The sequence below is a fragment of the Diabrotica virgifera genome, chromosome 10 (genome assembly GCF_917563875.1).
Source record: "Diabrotica virgifera virgifera chromosome 10, PGI_DIABVI_V3a".
In the NCBI taxonomy this organism is placed as follows: Eukaryota; Metazoa; Arthropoda; class Insecta; order Coleoptera; family Chrysomelidae; genus Diabrotica; species Diabrotica virgifera.
In genome coordinates, this window is record NC_065452.1 from 152,049,244 (window position 1) to 152,071,825 (window position 22,582).

The 22,582-nt window shown below is 31.8% G+C and overlaps 1 protein-coding gene across 2 annotated transcripts in view; it reads right to left on the minus strand.

The window, feature by feature from the left end:
• Positions 1-439: 439 nt before the first annotated feature.
• Positions 440-22,582, minus strand: part of LOC114325142 (protein Abitram) — a 187,100-nt gene continuing 164,957 nt past the window's right edge. The window contains exons 1-3 of one of the 2 annotated variants that reach the window (XM_028273093.2): positions 16,636-17,465; positions 12,643-12,750; positions 440-752 (exon numbers count right to left, since the gene is read on the minus strand). In XM_028273093.2, the coding sequence (XP_028128894.1) occupies positions 541-752; positions 12,643-12,750; positions 16,636-17,377 (1,062 nt within the window). In that variant the 5' untranslated portion in view covers positions 17,378-17,465 and the 3' untranslated portion in view covers positions 440-540. Of the gene's footprint in view, positions 753-12,642; positions 12,751-16,635; positions 17,466-22,582 lie in introns of those variants that run through there. The other variant, XM_028273094.2, reaches the window with a different exon arrangement.

The following is a 22,582-nucleotide window of genomic DNA, read 5'->3' on the forward strand; positions in this document are numbered from 1 at the left end:
TTGGTTCGTACCGTGGTTCTGACTCACCCTGTATAATCGAAAATAATTTTAAATTATAGACGGTTTTGATATACATTAGTTTTGTTCTAAACATTTTTTTGTATATCCCAGTTTAGCCGTAATCAAAGAAGACCAGACAGAGGTTTGGCGCACCCTTATGAGAGACACAGGTGTTTTGCCAGGGGCCACGTCACTCATTTTTGATATATGTACACCTAATTTGCATGGCTGTGCATATCAATGGCCCCTAAGAGTAGTAACCCGATTAAAGCGTGGCACGCAATGTGTTAAGTGAGCCAGTGGGAGGGCAGTGCCTCTAGCGCCTCCCTGCCACAGCCGCCCTTGAATATTTTACTGTTTTACAATGTTTTACATAAACTTGTACGTATGTAATAACAGGTAAAACAGGTAGGTAATAACAGGTTAGTAATACAGGTAATAATATAAAAATGGTAATAATGGAAATATGGTAATAATACAAAAATATATAAGTATCATATATAAGTATAAAATATAATTAAAATATCGTCAAGCGAATTATTAGTCAATTGCTGCATTGTTTGTTTCATTTCTATCTCTTAGGGTTTTTTCATATTCTTCTTCCGTTAACAAAGGCATATTATTCAGAATTTCATCTAGCTGACCGTGTTGCCCCTTCAATTTTAAAATGGCTACAAATCCCTTTCCTTTCGGATCACGTACTAAAAGATCTGGGTCTTCTTTAACGCTCTCGTTAATTTCAACTATGTAACCTGAAAAAAAAAGAGAATATAACGAAAAAAATAATACAAGAAATACAGGAAAGATTTCAGAAAAAAGAAATAGAGTAGTTTTATCAAGAAGTTAAAAAGACCGAAAGGGGGTACCAGAACTATAATTGAAGGGCTTAATGTGAAACAATGACAAGCCACACATGAGTTCAAAAAGAGTTAGTGTTCACAGACTGAAAACAATGGGAACCTTCTCTGGTTACACCTCCGAGGCTTCTAGAATTTGCAAGTCATACGAATGCTGAGACTAAGGAAGATGAGGGAATTTTACAATTTAAAATTCACGTCCCATCTGCTCAGCGCGGTAAAGTTCCAACGAGAATGGCTCCCTTCGTACACCAATCAGAGTAAACATGTAAATAAAAAATGAATAACCATTTTCAATTTCGTTGCAAAACGAAAATACAGCCGCATCATATGCTAGTCCAGAGAGTGCAGAAGCACCTCTACCGGTTTCGAAACATCAGGAGGTACATATGCTGCTCTCTCTGATCCAACCAAAACAAACCCCGACGTGCAGTCACGGATTGCAACGAACGAAATGGCATAGATGCCCTAGCGGCAACTGATAGCAAGACTAGTTTTCAATCTAATGGCATATAAAACAACATAATGTTACTCTACATCCCATCAGACTGAAAACAATGGGAACCTTCATGGAACCTGGGAAAACAATGGGAAATTGAAAATGGTTATTCATTTTTGATTTACATGTTTACTCTGATTGGAGTACGAAGGGAACCATTCTCGTTGGAACTTTACCGCGCTGAGCAGATGGGACGTGAATTATAAATTGTAAAATTCCCTCATCTTCCTTAGTCTCAGCATCCGTATGTCTGGCAAATTGTAGAAGCCACGGAGGTGTAACCAGAGAAGGTTTCCATTATTTTCAGTCTGGTGGGATGTAGAGTAACATTATGTTGTTTTATATGCCATTAGATTGAAAACTAGTCTTTTGCTAGCAGTTGCCGCTAGGGCATCTATGCAATTTCGTTCGTTGCAATCCGTGACTGCACGCCGGGGTTTGTTTTGGTTGGATCAGAGAGAGCAGCATATTATGTACCTCCTGATGAGAGACTAATAAGTTTCGAAACCGGTAGAGGTGCTTGCTGCACTCTCTGATTCGACTAGAATATGATGCGGCTATATTTTCGTTTTGCAATGAAATTGAAAATGGTTATTCATTTTTAAAACAATAAAAGTTGTTACTTGATTTTTTAATATTATTTTTAACATTCAAAGTCAAATATCCTGACTTCTACCTTTTTGAGGCTTGTTATTGTTTCACATTAAACCCTTCAATTCATACATGAAAAATGAAAATTGAACACGTACGAGTAAAAAAGAATCAGTAATGGGTATATGGGAGAGACATTTTAGTGAACACTGAATGGGCAAAATACAAATGAGAATGAAAATTTCCTTATAGACGATGATGGAATAATAATATAATTGCCTAGTGAAGTAGAGATTTAAAAGTATAAATCAATGGGCTCAGAAATAACAAAAAACCGGGAGAAAATAAAACAGCTGCGGAAATACTAAAGAATGGAGGCTTATCAAGAGGTTATGGGATAAGGACAATTTACCCAAAGATTGGAACAAAGCTTCATAATGCCCCTTCTACAAAAAGGGGGATATATTGGAATGTGAAAATTACAGAGGTGTTGCTCTGTTAGAAATATGCTTTATTGGTATGAAAAATTTAACAATTTTATAGACCAAGCTTACAAGAAACATAAATAAGAACAATAACAAATACAATTTACTAAAATTATATAAATCGTCAATATAAATAAAATATAATGAAGTGAAACAAAAACAGTAACAATCTATTGCAAAATTTTAAAAAATTGCAAATTGCATAATCTACCTTAAGAAATTTATTAAGTTAAGTTAAGCTGCTGCATATGTAGTACTTTCTTAGTTATTGGTTAAGTTAAGAAACTCTGCTATTGAATAACATGGTCTTTCAGATAAATAGGCTTTTGTCATTTTATGGAACTGGGGGAATGATGTTGCAGATTTAAGTTATAGAAGGAGTTGTAAAGTTTTTTGCAGAATATAATATAGATTTCTTTACTAACTCACTGGACGGGATCGGTAAATAGATGTCAAAGGTAGAATTTCTGGTGGAATAGTCATGTCTAGGTCTTGCTGGAAAGACATGTAGGTGTTTACGAATTAAGCAAACAGTTTCTAAAATATATAAAGAAGGCAGTGTTAGAATCCTTGAAGTAGCTTCTGCAATGTGTTATTCTTCTGAGGCCAAACAGATATGTTATTGCTCTTTTTTGTAATTTAAAAATAACATTGGATTGGACAGCTCTACCAGAACCAAAAAAGGGAGACCATATGGAAGATGGGACTCGAACAAAGAAAAATATGTTATTTTGGAAGAGGCTAGATTAATTTCCTTCGAAACAGATCTTATTGCAAAGCAAGCTGAGGACATTTGCTTTGACATCTTGCTTAACACATCAATATGAAGGGACCATTTAGGTTGCTATCTAAAAAAATACCAAGAAACTTTACAGAATCAACGATACTGATCTGGCTGTTATGAAGAGGTAAGGGTTGAAGAGCTCCTTTATTTATAGGATAATGCTACTGTTTTATCTACGTTAAAAGAGAGTAAATTTGAATCGGACCAGAATTTTATTGTGAGTAGATCAGAAGTTATAGTAGCATGAAGAGTTGCGATATTTGAGTTGCTCCAAGTGATACTGGTGTCATCAGCGAAAAGAAAAACTTTTCCATCGATTTTTAAGCTAGTGATGTCATTAATAAAGATAAGGAAAAGTAGAGGACCCAATACTGAACTTTGTGGTACCCCACATACAACATTTTTGAGACTAGAGTCTGTATCATTTGCTCTAACCAGTTGTTTCCTATTATCCAAGTAAGATTGAAACTAGTTCGAAGAAATACCTCGAATTCCACAGAAATCTAGTTTTTTTTTATCAAAATGTCGTGATTTACACAATCAAAAGCTTTGGCACAAAAGTGCCACAAAAAATAGTGGCAGTGTGCAGATTATTGTTTAATGCTTGATAAACCTTATGTAGTACAGAAAACATGGCATCTGTGGTACATTTATTATTTAAAAAGCCGAATTTTGTGATAAAATATTATTATCAACGAGAAAGGACATGAGTCGGGCTTTTATGAGTACCTCAATAATTTTGGAGAATACCGGTAGTAATGCAGGCATTAGATTTTTCACCACCCTTATGAAGAGGAATAATGATGACCGTCTTTAGGCACTCTGGAAATTTACCTTTCTCAAAAGAATCATTAATTAGAGAGATGAGGACTCCCAACACACTGTCTAGGAGATTTGAGAAAATTTTTATGGCTAGTTGGATACTTGTTACAGAGTATTAGCCAGAATGCTAAGAGAAAGACTCAACATATTTGCTGATGATAAATTAGGTGAATATTTTTTTATAAACAGATTTGCTAAAGATAAACTATGTGAATATCAGGCCGATTTTAGAGCTAATAGATCAGTGATAGATCAGATTTTTACACTAAAAGAAATCCAGACTATGTACCTGCTATGATATGAACAACATGCGTTGTTTATTTATTTTAAACAAGACTATCATTAGGATAAGAAGAAATAAAATGTATGAAGCACTGAGCTCCTTGAGCATACCCGCAAAACTGATAAGGTTAATAAGAATGATTCTGAATAGCACACGAAATCATGTAGTATGGAGATGATTCTCATCGGACGAATTTGAAGCGAACAGAGTTCTTAGGCAAGGAGAAGGAGATCCATTATCGACTGTGCTGTTTAATTTGGCATTTGAAACAATAATCAGAAATAGCCTAGTTAAAACGATAGGGATCATCTTCAACAATGAACATCAATGTCTGGCCTTCGCTGATGGTCCTACTACTCTAACAAAAAAATAAAAAGGAGACAAAATATTTTGACCTAGAAACAAACCAGGAGAAGTCAAAGTACATTATACTCGGAAGTACAATAAGTGTAAAAAAATTGCAAAAGAAGAAGGGCGGTTTACTTTCATATCGAATGAATCAAGGGAATATAATTTCGAGAGAGTGGTTCATTTTACATATCTGGGGGTTATTATAGAAGAGAAAGGTCAGGAATAATGGGAATTGAATGCCAGATTGGCAAAGGGAAATAAAAAGATGGGAAGTCTAAGAACACTGATGAAATTTAAATATGCATCGAGAAAAACAAAGTTAATGATATATATTATACAGGGTGAGTCACCACTAACGGGACGGAAGATTACAGCGAAATAGTAAAAGACTTGAAAAAATGTTTAAATTAATAGTTTGTAAGTCGATCAAAGCTACATTTTAAAATATACAGGGTGTCACAATAAATTGCGGCGTATCAAAGTTATATTTTTTCTTATGGAACACCCTATATTTTATTGCATTTTTTAATTGTCCGCAAAAAATAAGGTATAGTTTCATAAGGCTTCCCTATACCTATGTACAGAGTGTTCTGAGTTATGTTGACTTTTCTTAAAATTTAAAGTTTTGAAAGAAGGCTTATTCTCAAGTTATTTAAGAAATTATAAAAAAATTACCTTTACATCTAAATAGTTGGATATTGGTTGAATGTATTCCATGATTGAATATTACAAATTTATTTACAGGGTGTTCAAAATTTACAGTTTCATTATTGGATTATTCACTGAGTCATATGATGCTTAGTTTAAATGGAACACCATGTATATTAGTAAATAATTATACTAAACAAATTTACCTATTTCGAATGGTATATGAATGTCCTATACCTAGGTCTCATAGTTTTTGCGTAATTTACAATTATTTAAATTCTTAATCTGTATATCAATTTTAAAACAAAAGATGTAGTTAATTAATGTCATTGTATCTTATTGTCATTTTATGACAGTACGGTCTGGTAATTATCTTATAATTAATGTATTCCATGATTGATTATTACCCATTTATTTACAGGGTGTTCAAAATTTACAGATTCATTATCGGATTATTCAATGTCATATGATGCTTACATATGATGCTTATTGTAAATAGAACATCGTATATTAATAAATTATTATACTAAACACAGGTTCCTCTCTCGAATGGTATATGGATGTTCTATAACTAAGAGTCATAGTTTTTGCGTAATTTACAATTTTCTTAAACGGTAAATCGATTTTAAAAATATTTATTTTAGAGTCACTCTCGATTTTTAAACCCATCATCTTGGCATAGTTGGTATAAACGAGTGTAGTTGTAAATAAAAATGTAAAATTTTAGTTGCTGATTTGTAAAATAAATTTTTTCGTTATAGAAAATAATTAAATACATAACAAAACAAAGAATTTTATTAAAACTAATACATAAATAATACAAAATGAACCACTACTTACTGTAAGTAAAAAATGATCAGTTATGTAATACATGTTCAAAATGTTTCCTTTCTTATGCAATACAACAAGCGATTTTATCTTCAAATAATATGTTTATTATTTAACATACGTGGTGTTATAGACGCAAAAACGTTCGAAATTCTTAATTTCATATTATCTGGAGTAGTAGGAAGTGTAGCATATACAATATTTTTAATACATATAACCCCATTTAAAAAATCCATATTTGTCAATCCTGGGGACCTAGCTGGCTTTCGTAAAAAGCGAGATTGTTCATTTTTAGGAACAATTAAATTTGAATATCATACACGGATGTTTATATTTTTGATAATTACCAGACCGTACTGTCTTAAAATGACAAGGTCATACAATGACATTAAATTAACTACATCTTTTGTTTTAAAATCGATTTACAGATTAAGAATTTAAATAATTGCAAATTACGCAAAAACTATGAGACCTATGTAAAGGAGATCCATACACCATTCGAAAGAGGTAAATCTGTTTAGTATAATTATTTATTAATATACATGGTGTTCCATTTAAAATTAAAATAAGCATACTATGACACATTGGATAATCCAATAATGAAACGGTAAATTTTGAACACTCTGTAAATAAATGTGTAATAATCAATAATGGAATACATTCAACCAGTATCCAACTATTTAGATGTAAAAGTAATATTTTTATAATTTCTTAAATAACTTGAGAATAAGCCTTCTTTTAAAACTTTAAATTTTAAGAAAAGTCAACATAACTCAGAACACTCTGTACATAGGTATAGGGAAGCCTTATAAAACTACACCTTATTTTATGCGGACAATTAAAAAATGCAATAAAATACAGGGTGTTCCATAAGAAAAAACATAAATTTGATACGTCGCCATTTATTGGGACACACTGTATATTTTAAAATAATTTTAAAATGTAGCTTTTATCAACTTACAAACTATTATTTTAATTTTTTTTTCAAATCTTTTACCATTTCACTGTAACCTTCCGTCCCGTTAGTGGTGACTCACCCTGTATAAAACTTTAATAATAATAATGGGAAAAGAAAAATGCTCAGAGCTATATATGGAGGCAAAAACACGACGGAAAAAGATTAAGAGATACCAAAGATGGTTCTAAAACGGGGCCCAATCACTAAAAGACGGAAAGGACGACCCAGACAAAGATGGTTTGATAGTTTACATGAAGATCTAAAAAAAGAGGTAATTGATAGTTGGGAAAAATGATCAACAAACAGGGATGAATGGAGAAGAATAGTAAGTCAATTTAGTAGGCAAGGAACTTGATTGGACAAGAAGCCACCCCATTTGATATAAGTTTGTAATATATACCAAAATCACAATAAAGATGCACTAGAAATAACAAAACCAAGACATGTTGAATATTACGAGGAGACCTCTCAAATCACGATTTACAATGTATACAGGGTGCGCCAAACCTCTGGTTTTCTTTGATTACGGCTAAACTATGGGATATACAAAAAAATGTTTAGAACAAAACTAATATGTATCAAAGACGTCTACAATTTAAAATTATTTTCGATTATAAAGGGTGAGTCAGAACGACGGTATGAACAAAAGTTGTGTTTTTTAAATGAGACACACTATATATTGAATCATTTTTGAATATATTTTTTTAAAATATGAAGATTCTGTATAAGGCCTTATAGGTCTAAAGTTAATAATTTTTGAAATATTTACATTTTTATGGAGAAAAATGGTAATATTTATACAGCTGTGGATTATGTTCCCAAGGTAGTAAAAATGTAAGTGACATGTCAAAGTTTTTCTAGTATAGTGTCATTTTTAAATAATTTATTATCTTTTACATACAGGGTGATTGATTAGTAGGGTAAAGCTCAATAGCTCCGCTATAGTAATAGATAGCAATAAAAGTTAATAACAAAAATGTTAGCCACTTTTGAGCTTCACATTACAAAATTAGTTAGAATGTTACAGGGTGTTCGATAACACAGTGGTAGACCAAACTTATGTTTTTTTTAATGGAACACCCTATATTTTATTTTAAATTCGAAATCCTGTTAACTTCTCCATCACAAAAATATAAAGGTTTGTTATGTTATACAGGGTATTTACAAAGTTATAACCAATTTTATATGAAAATCGTAACAAGTTCAACTCCCTGTATAAATAAAAATAAGCAAAACAACAATGGTTTATTAATGCCATATTTTTTAACGTATTGTCAAAATTTTCAAGAATGGTCGATATTGCTAATTTTCTTTATATCAAATACAGGGTGAGTCAAAACGCAAGTATGTACATTATTATCTCAGTAATTTTAAATGGAACACCCTGTATTTTATATCACTATTAAAAAGTACCATTACCGTACTTTAATTTTTAGATAACATTCCCTATGTCTAAATTTATTAGTTTTCAAGATATTTTCATTTTTCAATGGACCAATAGCGTGGCCACCCAAATCACCAGAATTTAATAAACTGGACTGATTTTTTTGGGGTTACGTTAATAATGAAGTTTATAAAATACCTCCAACAACAATGGATGAGATGAAAAATAGAATACAAAGTGTATTTCGATGTGTTAATTTACAAATGCTCCGTAGAGTAAGTAGCTCATTCAATGATCGTTTTTAGGCGTACATAAATGTGTTAGGAGATAATTTTGAACACCTTATGTAATTAAATATTAAAAATATTTTATTAAAAGTAGCTTCTAATTTTTCAAACATGTTTTTTTGCAAAATGTATTACTGATAAATTATGTTTCGTTCTTTATTTGTTACATTGTTACATTTACATACAAAAGTAGTGTTTAATTGTCTTCACAAAATATTGTATTTTGTGTTTGTGTGTTTTTTGTAAAATTTATTACTAATTTTCTTTGTTTATTTGTTGCATTTACATAAAAAGATAGTTTTTAATTGTTTCAAAAATGTTGCATGTAGTGGTTGTGTTCTTGTTTGTAAAATGTATTACTAATAAATTATTTTTATTTCTTTATTTGCTACAGTGTTACAATGATTACCGGATTGATAATCGGTAATCTTCAATTGTCAATTCAGTCATGGCTTACTTAAAATTTAGATAAATTTAAACACCTAAAATAATTTGCTCTGAAAAATGAAAATATCTCGAAAACTAATAAATTTGGGCATAGGGAATGTTATATAAAAATTAAAGTATATTAACGTTACTTTTCAATAATGATATAAAATACAGGGTGTTCCATTTAACATTACTGAGAAAATAATGTACTTGCGTTTTGACTAACCCTGTATTTGATATAAAGAAAATTAGCAATATCAATAATTCTTAAAAATTTTGACAATAAATAAAAAAATATGGCATTAATAAACCATTGCTGTTGTGCTTATTTTTATTTATACAGGGAGTTGAACTTGTTACGATTTTCATACAAAGTTGGTTATAACTTTGTAAATACCCTGTATAACATTACAAACCTTTATATTTTTTGTGATGGAGAAGTTAACAGGATTTCGAATATAAAATAAAATATAGGGTGTTCCATTTTAAAAAACATAAGTTAGGTCTGCCACTGTGTTATCGAACACCCTGTAACATTCTAACTAATTTTGTAATGTGAAGCTCAAAAGGTGGCTAAAATTTTTGTTATTAACTTTTATTGCTATCTATTACTATAGCGGAGCTATTGAGCTTTACCCTACTAATCAATCACCCTGTATATCCATAAAATATAAAGTGTGATCAATATTTGCAAATACAAAATTTTCTCATTTTTTTAAAAATTGAACACCCTGTATATTAGTATTTCGTTTTGTAGTGAATATTACAACCTTTCTTTATTTCTCAATAAAAATGTAAATATTTCGAAAATTATTAATTTTAGACCTATAAGACCTCATACAAAATCTTCATATTTTTAAAAACTATATTCAAAAATTATTTAATATATAGGGTGTTCCATTTAAAAAAACACAACTTTGGTTCATACCGTCGTTCTGACCCACCTTGTATAATCGAATATAATTTTAAATTGTAGACGTCTTTGATACATATTAGTTTTTGTTATAAACATTTTTTTATATCCCATAGTTTAGCGGTAATCAAAGAAAACCAGAGGTTTGGCGCACCCTGTATAAGTCATAGGCAATTGGTGTAACACGTCATTCGGTGAAAAGCCTAGTCATTACCGGTATTGCCGGCAAACGCTGTATTACAACCATTATTACTTTGTCTGACTGAAATTATGCACCATTTCAGGGACTGCCGTCTATGGTTTAGACAAACGGCGATACCACCCGAATGATTGAACGTTACAGCGTTTGACGGTTGTATGTCTAGTCAATTCATAGTCGAATTAAGATTTTATCCCATATCTCGTTGCAAGTGTTTATTATTATATAAATATTAATATCCACAATTGTGTATTTTATGAAAAAGTAAACCAATATTATCAAGTGAAACAAGATGCCAAAAAGCCGTGGAATTATGATGAAATGAGTGAGGTAAGAACAACTTAGACCCAACCTTAAATATACACTGGATAATATTGATTTACTTTTTCATAAAATACACCCTTGTGGATATTCATATTTATACAGGGTGTTTCATTAATAATTGTCCATATAGTAACTGGAGAAAACTTTGCACAAAATACGAAGATTTAACCTAAAACACTTAAATAAAATGTGGTTCCTTACTGAGTTACAGGGTGTTTTATCTGAAAATTTAAAAACTATTTTTGCCCAGCATTTTAAAACTATTTGACGTATCCTTTTCATACTTGGCAGAAAGTGCGACTACTATACACCCTACTAAATTATGATAAACAACAAACGTTTCTAGCTATTACCAGCGGCGTACGACAGGGGATAGTGGCTGGTTGACCCTTACCAAATTCTACGCCACTGACGAAATTGCTATTTTAGTGTAATTTTTTGATTTTTCAATACCTTTTATGTAAATAATATACTCTTCATTCGTAACGATAAAATGATTAGTTTTCGAGATATCTGAAATTAAAAATGAAGCGACACAATACATTAATCAAAATAATCGTGTCGTTTCATTTTTAACTTCAAAGATCTCGAAAATTAGTGACTTTATCGTTACGAATGAAGAGTATATTATTTTCATAGAAAGTATTGGAGAATCCAAAAATTGAACTAAGATAGCAATTCCGCCAGTGGCGTAGAATTTGGAAAGGGTCAACCATTCACTTACCCCCCCCCCGTAGTACGCCGCTGGTAATAGACAGAAACGTCTGTTCAACATAATTTAGTAGATTGTATAGTACCTATACTTCCTGCCAAGTATGAAAAGGATACGTCGAATAGTTTTAAAATGCTGAGCAAAAATAATTTTTAAATTTTTAGATAAAACACCCTGTAACTCAGTAAGGAACCACATTTTATTGAAGTGTTTTAGGTTAAATCTTCGTATTTTGTGCTAAGGTTTCTTCAGTTACTATATGGACAATTATTAATGAAACACCCTGTATAATAATAAACACTTGCAACGAGATATGTGATAAAATCTTAATTCGACAACTGAATTGACTATACTAAATTTACAATCAAGATGCAGTAGAAATAAACAAACCAAGACACGTTCAATGCTACTGGGAGCACTCCCAAATCATAATTTACAATTTATAATTATACATTGTAAATCCCAAATCATGATTTCCAAAGTTTAATCATTGTAAATTATGATTCGGGAGTGCTCCTAGTAGCATTTAACGTGTCTTGGTTTGTTTATTTCTACTGCATCTTGATTGTAAATTTAGTATAAACATACAACCGTCAGACGCGTCAGAAATGGCGCATAATTTCAGTCAAACAAAGTAATAATGATTGTAATACAGCGTTTGCAGGAAATACGTGTAATGACTAGGCTTTTCACGGAATGACGTATTACACCGATTGCCTACGACATATACATATAAATAAATTAAAGGATAGAGATGGAAATATCATGACCAACAGAGATGAATTACTAAGGGTAGTAGAAGACTTCTATACAGAACTATACAACAGCCAACAAAACCAAGATGAGCAACTAGAAGATTCAGGAAAAAGTTTAGTCAACCAAGGATTGGAATTGATGCCTGTTGTATCAACAGATGAAATAAGGAACGCATTGAGGAAAATGAAAAGAAATAAAGCTCCGGGAGAAGACAATATCGTTATAGGAGCCGTAAATATTGGAGGAGACAGACTTTTAAAGAACATAAAGGAACTGTTGAAAACACCTACAAGATGGCACAGTGCACTTACCAGAAGTGGGGGTAGACCACCTACACGATGGACAAATAACGTCAAAAGGGTTGATGGGAATTGGTTGCAGAAAGCCCAAGACCGACATAACTGGAAGAAATTAGGGGAGCTATGTTCAACTTTGGGTGCAGAAGGCTGGATGATGAATGTATTTAATTGTATTTTAGCCCCAGACCTTCAAGGCTTGTTGAACTTTGTAAATAAAAATAAAATAATGTAACCTGTTATGCCTGCTCTGATGTTTCTCGTAAAGTTTTCCTCCTCCAATTTGACTTGGCATATAGTAGAATTGGGTTTTACTTGCTTTGCTCCAAATTTTCGCTTTCCAGCTGAAAAAAAAAAAGAATTGACGGATTCAACTATTTTACTTGATGATGGAAATTCATTTTATCTATGGTGTGTTTTTAAACCAAGAGGAGTAATTCAAATTTGCTGCATCATAATGCCTGTCTTTAATTGGTCCAACCTCACGCAAGTTTACTCCACTGTTATGAAATTTTGACAATAATGACATTTATGAAATTTTGACACTACTGGCATTTCGTAGGTTAATTTATATCAGCCATTTTTTGTGTTTTCTGCGTTATTCCTTTAATTTTTAGATTAAACAATTTAGTCTAAACAATGGTTTTGTTCTTCTTCTGCTTCTATGGCACTACAGCCCAAATTGAGCCTTGGCCTCCTTTATTTTTTGCCTCCACCCTTGCTTGTCTGTCGCCGCTCTTCTCCATACACGGACTCCTAAAAGAGCTTGTGTGTCGCTGTTTACTGTGTCTTCCCAGCGCTTTCTTGGCTTTCCAACCAGTCTCTTTGCTGCATTCTAGCATTCAGTGCTCTTTTTGGTAACCTATCCTGTCCCATTCTTATTACATGTCCGGCCCATTGCAATCTTTGTATTCTCATGAAGTCTGTCAGGGGTGTTTCCTTATAAAGTTGATAAAGCTTATTGTTGTATCGACTTCTGAAGATTCCGTTTTTCCTCACAGGTCCTAGTATTCTCAATGATTTTGTTAGTTATTGGGTTTTCACTGGAACCCCTCGAAATGATCTCTTTTACATGTTAAGCCTAATAATATATCCTTGGTAGCTGTATTAAAGTTTGTTATAGTTTTTTATGCTGAGATGTTTGATATTTAAACATTTATTTATTTATTAAACGGTAAAACCTTTTTTTTATTAGAACATATAGAAATATTTGGTATTTACAAAAAACAGTCAAATTAGTAGATTGTCCATGTCTACAAAATTTCGCTAAAGAAACCCCTTGTACATCTAGATTATAACAATTACCCAATCTCATGAGCCGTGGCAATGGAGTATGGTATTCGTAGTTGGTTATATGACTATTAGGGGCAAACAAAACATTGTTCCTTGTAACTCTTAAAGGCACACGAAATCTAAACAAGGATAACAGTTCTTCTGAACCAACAATTCCGGATATAACTTTAAACAAAAAAATTAAGTCTGCTGACAATCTACGGTTTGCCAGAGATGTAAGTTTCAGAAGATTTTGTAATTTTGCTTAACTATATGTACCTCTAGCATATCTAAGTTTAAATGCAATATATCTAAAGAATTTATGCTGAACTGATTCCAGTCGTTTAACTGAAGCGTAATTAATAGTGTGGGTTCCATATAACAGACCCATATTCTAAAATGGATCTGACATAGGCTGTAAAAACTACTTTAAATGCATAAGCTGACAAGGACCTAGTATTACGAATTATAAATCCCAACATTCTCATTCCTCTATTCACAATCTGGTTAATAAAGTTGTTAAAAGTTAAATCAGAATTGAAAAGAATCCCAAGTCCTTTATTTCAGTAACACGAATTAAAGACACATTATTGTTCACATAATAGTAGTCACAATTTAGAGTTTGTTTTCTTGAGAAACTTATGCAATGACATTTATTGGGATTCAATGGGGGAAAGTTAAGAGATGACCAATTGCTCAATGCATCAAAGTTGTTCTGAAGATTTAGGTCCGGTACTTTATGTCTCGGCTAACAGCTCTGGTTAGTTAACCGGGTTTAATCGGGACCTCTTGCATTGTAATAAATGCAATTATAAGTATTATTATAATTATAAATAAGTAGAATAATAATTATAATTGCATTTATTACAACGCAAGAGACCCTAAAGAGGTCCCGATTAAACCCCTGTTAACTAACCGCCTGTTAATTGAGACATAAGTACCGGGCCTAAAATAGCTGTTTATGTCTTGAACTGTTATAAACAATTTCAAATCATCAGCGAATAATAAAAAAGAGCAGTAATTAAAAATGTAATTAACATCATTAATGAACAAATTAAAAAGAATTGGGGCTAGATGGACACCCTGAGGAACACCAGAAGAAACCTGTATATTATATGAAAAATAATTCTTTATTTTGACTTTTTGTGTTCTACCAACAAGAAAGCTGCGCAACCAAGATATGAGGTAACGGAAACCCATAGACATACAACTTGAATAATAATAGCTCATCATTATCCCAGTCAAAAGCTTTTGAAAAATCTGAATATATAACATCAACTTGTTGACCATTTTTGACGGAAGTGATTAGATGATTGTGGTAAATAAAGAGATTTGAAATTGTCGATTTTCCACTTATGAAGCCATGTTGCTTATTAATGAATAAATTTTTGCAATACCAAGATAATTTTTGAGCAATTAATTTATCAAGCAATTTCAGAACTGCTGACTGGATCGAAACTGGTCTGTAATTTCTTACATCTTGTTTCGAACCACTTTTGTGAATTGGTACAACATAACTGTCTTTCCAGAAGTTATGACATTGTTGAGTTTCAAAAGAACAATTAAATAATATTTGCAAAGGCTTCGACAAGGAATAAATGATGCATTCCTTTGTTTTAAAAGAAACAAAGGAATGCCATCAGGACCAGAGCTCAATTTATCTTTTAGAGAACAAATTCCATAAAAATCTCTTCAAGGTTAAACTACATGAATGGAATGTCAACAAAAGAGTTAAGTGTAAAAGAGAAGGTATTCAAATTAACATTATCGTTAGAGTAGTTGTTTGCAAAGTAATTTGCAAACAATGTGGTGATAGATTTACCACGAAAACCTTCTTCGTTGTCAAAAGCCATAAAACCTGGTATATCAATATTTTTTTAACTGAATTAAAGTAAGACCAAAATTTATCCCTTTTATTGTTGTTAAAATGTTAAATCTTTTGTAAATATATAAATAAATTTAGTAAAAAAATAAATATTTAAATAATGTAGGTATGGTCGAAGCGAAGATCGGTGGGATATGTGCATTTTATCAATGAAATTCGACATTTTTAAGATATTCCAGAAGCTGCTACAGATAAAATGTTTTAACAACCTATTAATCATTCAGAATTACTCGACGGATATTAGTACAGTTAAAATAATTAAGATGATAACGGGACAATAATGATTTAATGAGTGAAATTTATTTTTTTTTACTTTAATGACAACAAAAAGCAAGCCCATTAGCAGAACCCAATTAAAAATTATTTTGCACATCATATTTGAAACATTATTTGGTTGAAAAATCTCATTTTTGTTGGCAAAAAAATATATTAATTTGTTTGGACCAAATTCCAGTTGTGCTTATCTTAAAAAGGATATGTTACTGCAGTGGAACCTCGATTATCCGTCAGGGCATCGGACCAAGGGTATGACGGATAATCAAAAAGACGGTTAACAGAACATTAAAAAAATTAAACATTCTCAGTACAGCTCTCAAATTTTATTTGTATGTTTTGTTTGACAATATAAGAGAGATTTGTGTTGCTCTGTTGCCATTTCAACGAGTTCATCATCTGTCAACAATGGATAGCTTTTTGCGTCCTCATCACAAATTAACCATTCTTTTATGTCATCTTTAGGCCACAAAAACAAAACAGTTAATTCATTCTTAAAATATAGTGATAGCAAAACTGTACATTTCGAATTTCACTTGGCCTATCTATCGACTTATCGCAATGCTCAAACAAAATAAATTTATGACTCATTTTTTACTTCTGTAGTCAATACAACTTATGTAAGGACCTGATGGTTAACAGAGGTGACTATTAATGGAGAGACGGATAATCGAGGTTCCACTGTATCAACTTTCACACAGTGTTGCCAAACTGAATTTTGTTATTTAGGGTGTAAATTTTTTCCATGGATCTCCGAGGGTACAATACCTAAATAAATAAATACCACTTTCTTACTTACCTGCTTTAATCTTGGATTTGTCAACATTGAAATCTATTTTCTGGATTTTTCTGATGGGATTGAGTATTATTATATCATTTCCTCTTGCTAGAGTTAGCAATATTATTTTGTTTGCATGTATTCGTAAACATATATCTTCGTATTGGTTTTCGTAGTATATAGGAAGAAATTTATCTACGTACTCTCTCTCATTAAAAAATTTAAAATTGTACTCTACCTCAGTTGGAACTGACTGTAAGATGGGTACATTCAAGGCGTTAATTCTATCTAGAATACACCTATCATGTTCCGTAATGCATTCTCCAGTTTCTTTCTTAATATCTGATTTTAAAATTAACTCATTATTTATTTCAGTCTTGACAAATCCAAGGTTTAAGTTATTTTGTACAACAGACTCCCAGATGGGTACACTCAAAGCGTTTATTCTATCTTGTACAGGCCTCTCTTCTTCCATGGTTGATTCTTCTGTTTCTTTCTTAATATCTGATTTTAAAATTAACTCATTATTTATTTCAGTCTTGACAAATCCAACGTTTAAGTTATTTTGTACAACAGACTCCCAAATGGGTACACTCAAGGCATTTATTCTATCTTGTACAGGCCTCTCTTCTTCCATGCTGGATTCTTCTGGTTCTTTCTTAATATCTGATTTTAAAATTAACTCACTATTTATTTCAGTCTTGATAATTACATCATTGGCCATATCCCTGTTTTCTATCTTATTTGGCAACTGTCTGTCCATTGTGTAAATTATAAAGCACAGTCAGCAATAATAAAGCTTCTGCAACGCTTCTAGGTTAGAACAATTAAAATAAAACCGGTAAAAACTGCCAAAAACAAACGATAACGATACTACGCATGTGTCATGTGACCATGTGCCATTGCAAAATGCTTTGTTCGTTTTCTTTATGACGTGAGAATCGCGAGAACTAATATTAGCGATCTATTTTACATATAGGCGGTTTAAATGCTAAATTGGTATTATAGATCATAGATGTCGTGAATGTTTATTACTTGATTTTTTTCTTTTTTTTTATACTATTTTTACTAAAAAACCAGGAATCTTGACAATTTCCAGTGGAATCTAATCTGGAATTTACTTATACATGTCTCTATCTGTAAAAACTACTAGAGTCTACTAAAGATTTCTTCCCTACTAAAAATTGTTAATTTATATAATAAAATCTAGCAAAACAGTAGGTTTCTAATAAATATTCGAGATTGAAAACGAATATAGAGGGCAGGTCGAACGCAGTACATTCAATTAAGGAACACCGTTTTGATTTAAAATATTTTAATGTACTCAGAATGCAGAAATTTACTAAAAATTTGTTAATAGTGACCAAATTCCATTCAAATCAACAGCTTTCTGGTTCGTTTATATCACTTTTACTAGCTTAAATTTATTCCACCACACCAGAGGTCAAATACTGTGCCAGATTTTCTTAACTAGATTTTAGCGCCATTTTTGAATGCGTAATAATCCTTTTTCGGAAAACAAATCGTAACCATCTTAAAATTTTACAAGTGACGATTTCTTTTGAATAAAGTCTTTCCTGTTATTAAAAAATAAATGAAATACAGTAGAACCCCAATTATCCGTGCTCCTTGCGGGACAGGATGTTGGCACGGATAATTGAAAAGCACGGATAATCCGAACATTTATTTCTCATAGTTAGGTCAGAGCCCATTTTACTTCAAATCAGGCCCGATGCACAGTGCCAGTTTAACCTAACTTCGGGCCCTGGGCGCTGGAGGTTTAGCGAGGCCCCCTTCAGGCCCGCCGAGAGGGCGGTACAGCCGTTACATTTTACCGGAGCCCGGCGATGTAAGGGGCCCGGCGTCGATTAGACCAAGTACGTATTTTTTCCCGTTTTTTTTGCTTTTCACTTTATGTGCATAATTTACATCAAATAAAGAAAAACGGTTCAAGAATCATGAGATATTTTTTGATGATTTGGGCCTAGTATAGTAGCGCGACAGATTTTGAACCCGAGGCAAATTTCCAGATCGAAATAACCAGAAGATTTAATGCAGCAAATGACATTCCGAGATGAAGATGACGACAATTAAAAAAATTGCTATATTGCGCGATTTTAAAAAAGAAGATATCAGTGAAGATTGTGAAGAATTGATAGACGGAATTTTTCATTTGAGAGTGATTTACAACGATAATATTGGTAAATCTCAACTTTTTCCAATAGATTTAGTTAATACAACTAAACATCTCAAATTGGAATCATTATTTCCTAATGTCGTTATGTTATTGTGTTAAGAATATTTTGCACATTACTGGTGACAGTAATCCTGGTGACAGTAAAAAGCGGAAAGATCCTTTAGTTGTCTTTTTCGCATAAAAAATGCTATGAGGTAATGAATGAAACAGGATCGGTTAACTGACCTTACAAGAATGATTTGGTAAAATCATGTGATATGTATTTCGAAAATTATAGACATCTTTGTCAATCAGAAAACTCGAAAAGCACCTGCATTATAAATATTTTCACTATTATAAAATAATCAAAATTTAATAAAATTTATATTTGAAATGTTTATTATTATTTATTATTGATAATTTTATTTCTATAAAAATTAAACAATTTTTTCGCTCTTCACTTTTTGCCGTGGCCCGCTTTCACTTCTTACCGGTACCCGCTCATCCCTCTCGGAGGCCCTGACCCCCTTTATTGCTATTCATTGTCAGTTTTTTAACAAGAAAACACATGCATTAACTATAAAGGTTTATTGTAAAATCCATAAAATAATTTTTTTAACAAGCAAGAAAAATAGCAAAACGTAAAGAATAATAAAAAAAAAATACATTTAAAAACATAAATAAAAGAATGTGTGTGTACCTTGTAGGCACGTACGAAGTTATACATACTTCTATTATATGATTTCAGCGAAATAAAATATTTTTAACAGTTTATTTTTATTTTATTAAATATTAAACTGATTTTAATAGTTACCTACCACTTTCCAAAAATCCAAAAATTAAAAAAAAAGACAGCAATTGTCCGCATTTGAACTCGGGACCTCTCGATTCGTAGTCGAATGCTGTACCAACGAGGCTACGAAGGCATTGTTTTGACGGTTTCTCGGATATTATGACAAACCACGGTAACAAATTGACGAAGTATTAAATAAAAATGTTTTAATAATACGTATTACCTTACTCCCGAGGAAGACAAATCCAAAGACACAAAAATTATAATAAATAGGTATATTTACTAAAAACACTAATATATTTTTCCACACCTTTTTTGGACTGATACATATAACTTAAAAGATTGAGCAATGGAACAACATACTGTCTTTGTGCGCATGCGCGCAGAATAATAAAAAATCACTCCCTATCGCGCCTAAAGAAGTATAACTTCAAAAAATAGAAAGTTCCACAAAACAACACACGACAAGCAAAAAACATATTCTAAAAAATACATAAAGACAAAAATTAGATCACTTTTTTTCTTGACATATAATATCACAATTCAGTTTCTCCAGTTCTTCATTCTTTATACCTATACAATAGTGATAATGCGTCTAGGTTTTCTTGACCCAAATTTGACCTTAAATACGTTTTTATTCTTTTTAAAGCCGAAAAAGACCGCTCGCATGACGCATTAGAAATTGGTATCGTCAAATAAATTTGCAGTAAAGTTAAAATATTGGAAAAAGTGGCTTTTACATCCTGGAAGAATCAAATTTTTCATAAATTGTATGATTCAAATTTTGGCATAGTCTGGACCCGGCTTTAGGAAGCATTTTCGGACTAGGTGAATTGAGTTAAATATTAGATATCTGACCAGTCTCGGGTCTTCATTTGTCGGGAAAGTTTCTGGACACCCTGTATAATTTATTTGATAACATATTATGTATATTACACATTAAAGCCAATGTACTTTTATCGGAAATCGTTTTTTATAGGAATATGTCTCTACTTTTAGAAATCCCATGTGATTATAATGACTTCATTATAGATAAATGGAGGTATTATTAGTGGTTAGCTGAAACACTACAGGTTCTTTACCACAATCTTTAATTGTATAATATAGTGTTGAAATCCGGAAATATATTGAATTTTGTTTCCTGTAGAACATCTAGTAATTTGGTTATTGCAAGATTTTAAAGGTTCACAATATAAAATATAAATATAAATTCACTACATAAAATATTTAAATTTATTTATGAAATTGGTTGCTATCCTAAACAGTGGTTACGCTCTACCTTTATTCCCTTACCCAAGGAGGTCAATGCAAAAAGATGTGAGGATCACAGACTCATTAGCCTGATGAGTCACACTGCAAAGGTGTAACCAGGATGATCCTAAGAGGTGGGGGCAGTGGCGTAGCTAGCATGGGTGACACCCGGGGCGGTAATCGATGGTGTCACCCCAAATCCTTAAGGTACTAGTACACTTTAGAAGACCAAAAATAAGCATTTTTTCAAGATTTTTTTTCTCAGAACCTTTATTACAAATGAACATAAAACTTTTTACATATTAATATCTATTTCTTAAAGAATACAAAAAATATATCTTTTTTTATTTGTGTACTTACACTAATATTGTAGAGGGCGCCAAAATCGAGGCCTCGAAAAAAAGTAGCTCCGATGGCGGACAGTTAATCTCAGGATTGGGATCTCTGAAACAAAAAAATCGTACGGCATTTGAAAAAGAAAGGTCTCTTACGTGACAATTTACCACTGTTAGTGAAAAACTTCGCAAAAGAACGATTTTACGGAAATTTGAAAAATTTTTGTGAAAAAATCGCCCGTTTTTCTTCAGTTTTTCATGGTTAAAAATATTTATCTTTTATTTTTTGGTTAAATTGTGGTAAATTGTCACGTAAAAAACCTTCCTTTTTCAAATGCCGTACGATTTTTTTGTTTGAGATATCCCAATCCTGAGATTAACTGTCCGCCATCATTTTTCGAGGCCTCGACTTTTGCGCCCTCTACAATATTAGTGTACGTTCACAAATAAAAAAAGATATATTTTTTGTACTCTCTAAGGGTTAGAGATTAATATGTAAAAAGTTTTATGTTCATTTGTAATAAAGTTTCTGAGAAAAACATTCTTGAAAAAAATTATTATTTTTGGTCCTGTAAAGTGTACCTACTAGTACCTATCTTAAAAATAAATATTGTTAAAATCAACAAAAATCCGATATACATATGTTTTGAATAAGGAAAAAATTAAGAATTATAGTTAATGAAATTGCAGTAAATATTATGTAACAGTTTATTTATTTTTTGTTTTACATTATGTGAATAAATTAAAAGTATTTTTCTTTCTCGCTTTACTAGCGGCAAACTCTGAAAACACATTTTTTATAATTTATGATTTGTGTTGCTTCATATTCGATAGTTAATAAATCGAGGTTCTTGATGAATTTTAGCTTACTAAAAACTTCTCTCACATGAAGCAACCGATACCCAAATGGTCATATACAATTTTAATGCGACCATTAAGTTTGGGAGAGATTCCATTAAAACCCATTCCACAATGACTTTTAAAAAGTCTACTGCTAACCATTTAGAGGATGTAGTATTGGCCGCTTGTAAATGTGTTCTGAGCCTTGGTATTTCTAGTAGGTCTGCTTCTGATACTTCTTCATGGTAAAAGTCACAATATGTTGAAACAGCTAATTTCAACTGTTCACTGTTCGAGAAAAGAAAAGTGTGTGTCTGCACAATATCTAAGCCGCATCATGAATAAACTTTGATCTGGTTTAGAGTTCAACATTGAATAGGTCAGAACATTTCAATATATCCTTTTGAAGTTCGGCTCGAAGTGTGAGGCCTGTATCGGTAGCTAATTCACCATCCATTCGTTTTTGACGTCGAATTAGTTTTGCGGAAGAAATGTCGTCGCCTTCATATTTTTAAGTGGAAAAATCTATTGCTTAGTCTATAATATTTAGGACCACCTTTTTCTTCAATATTA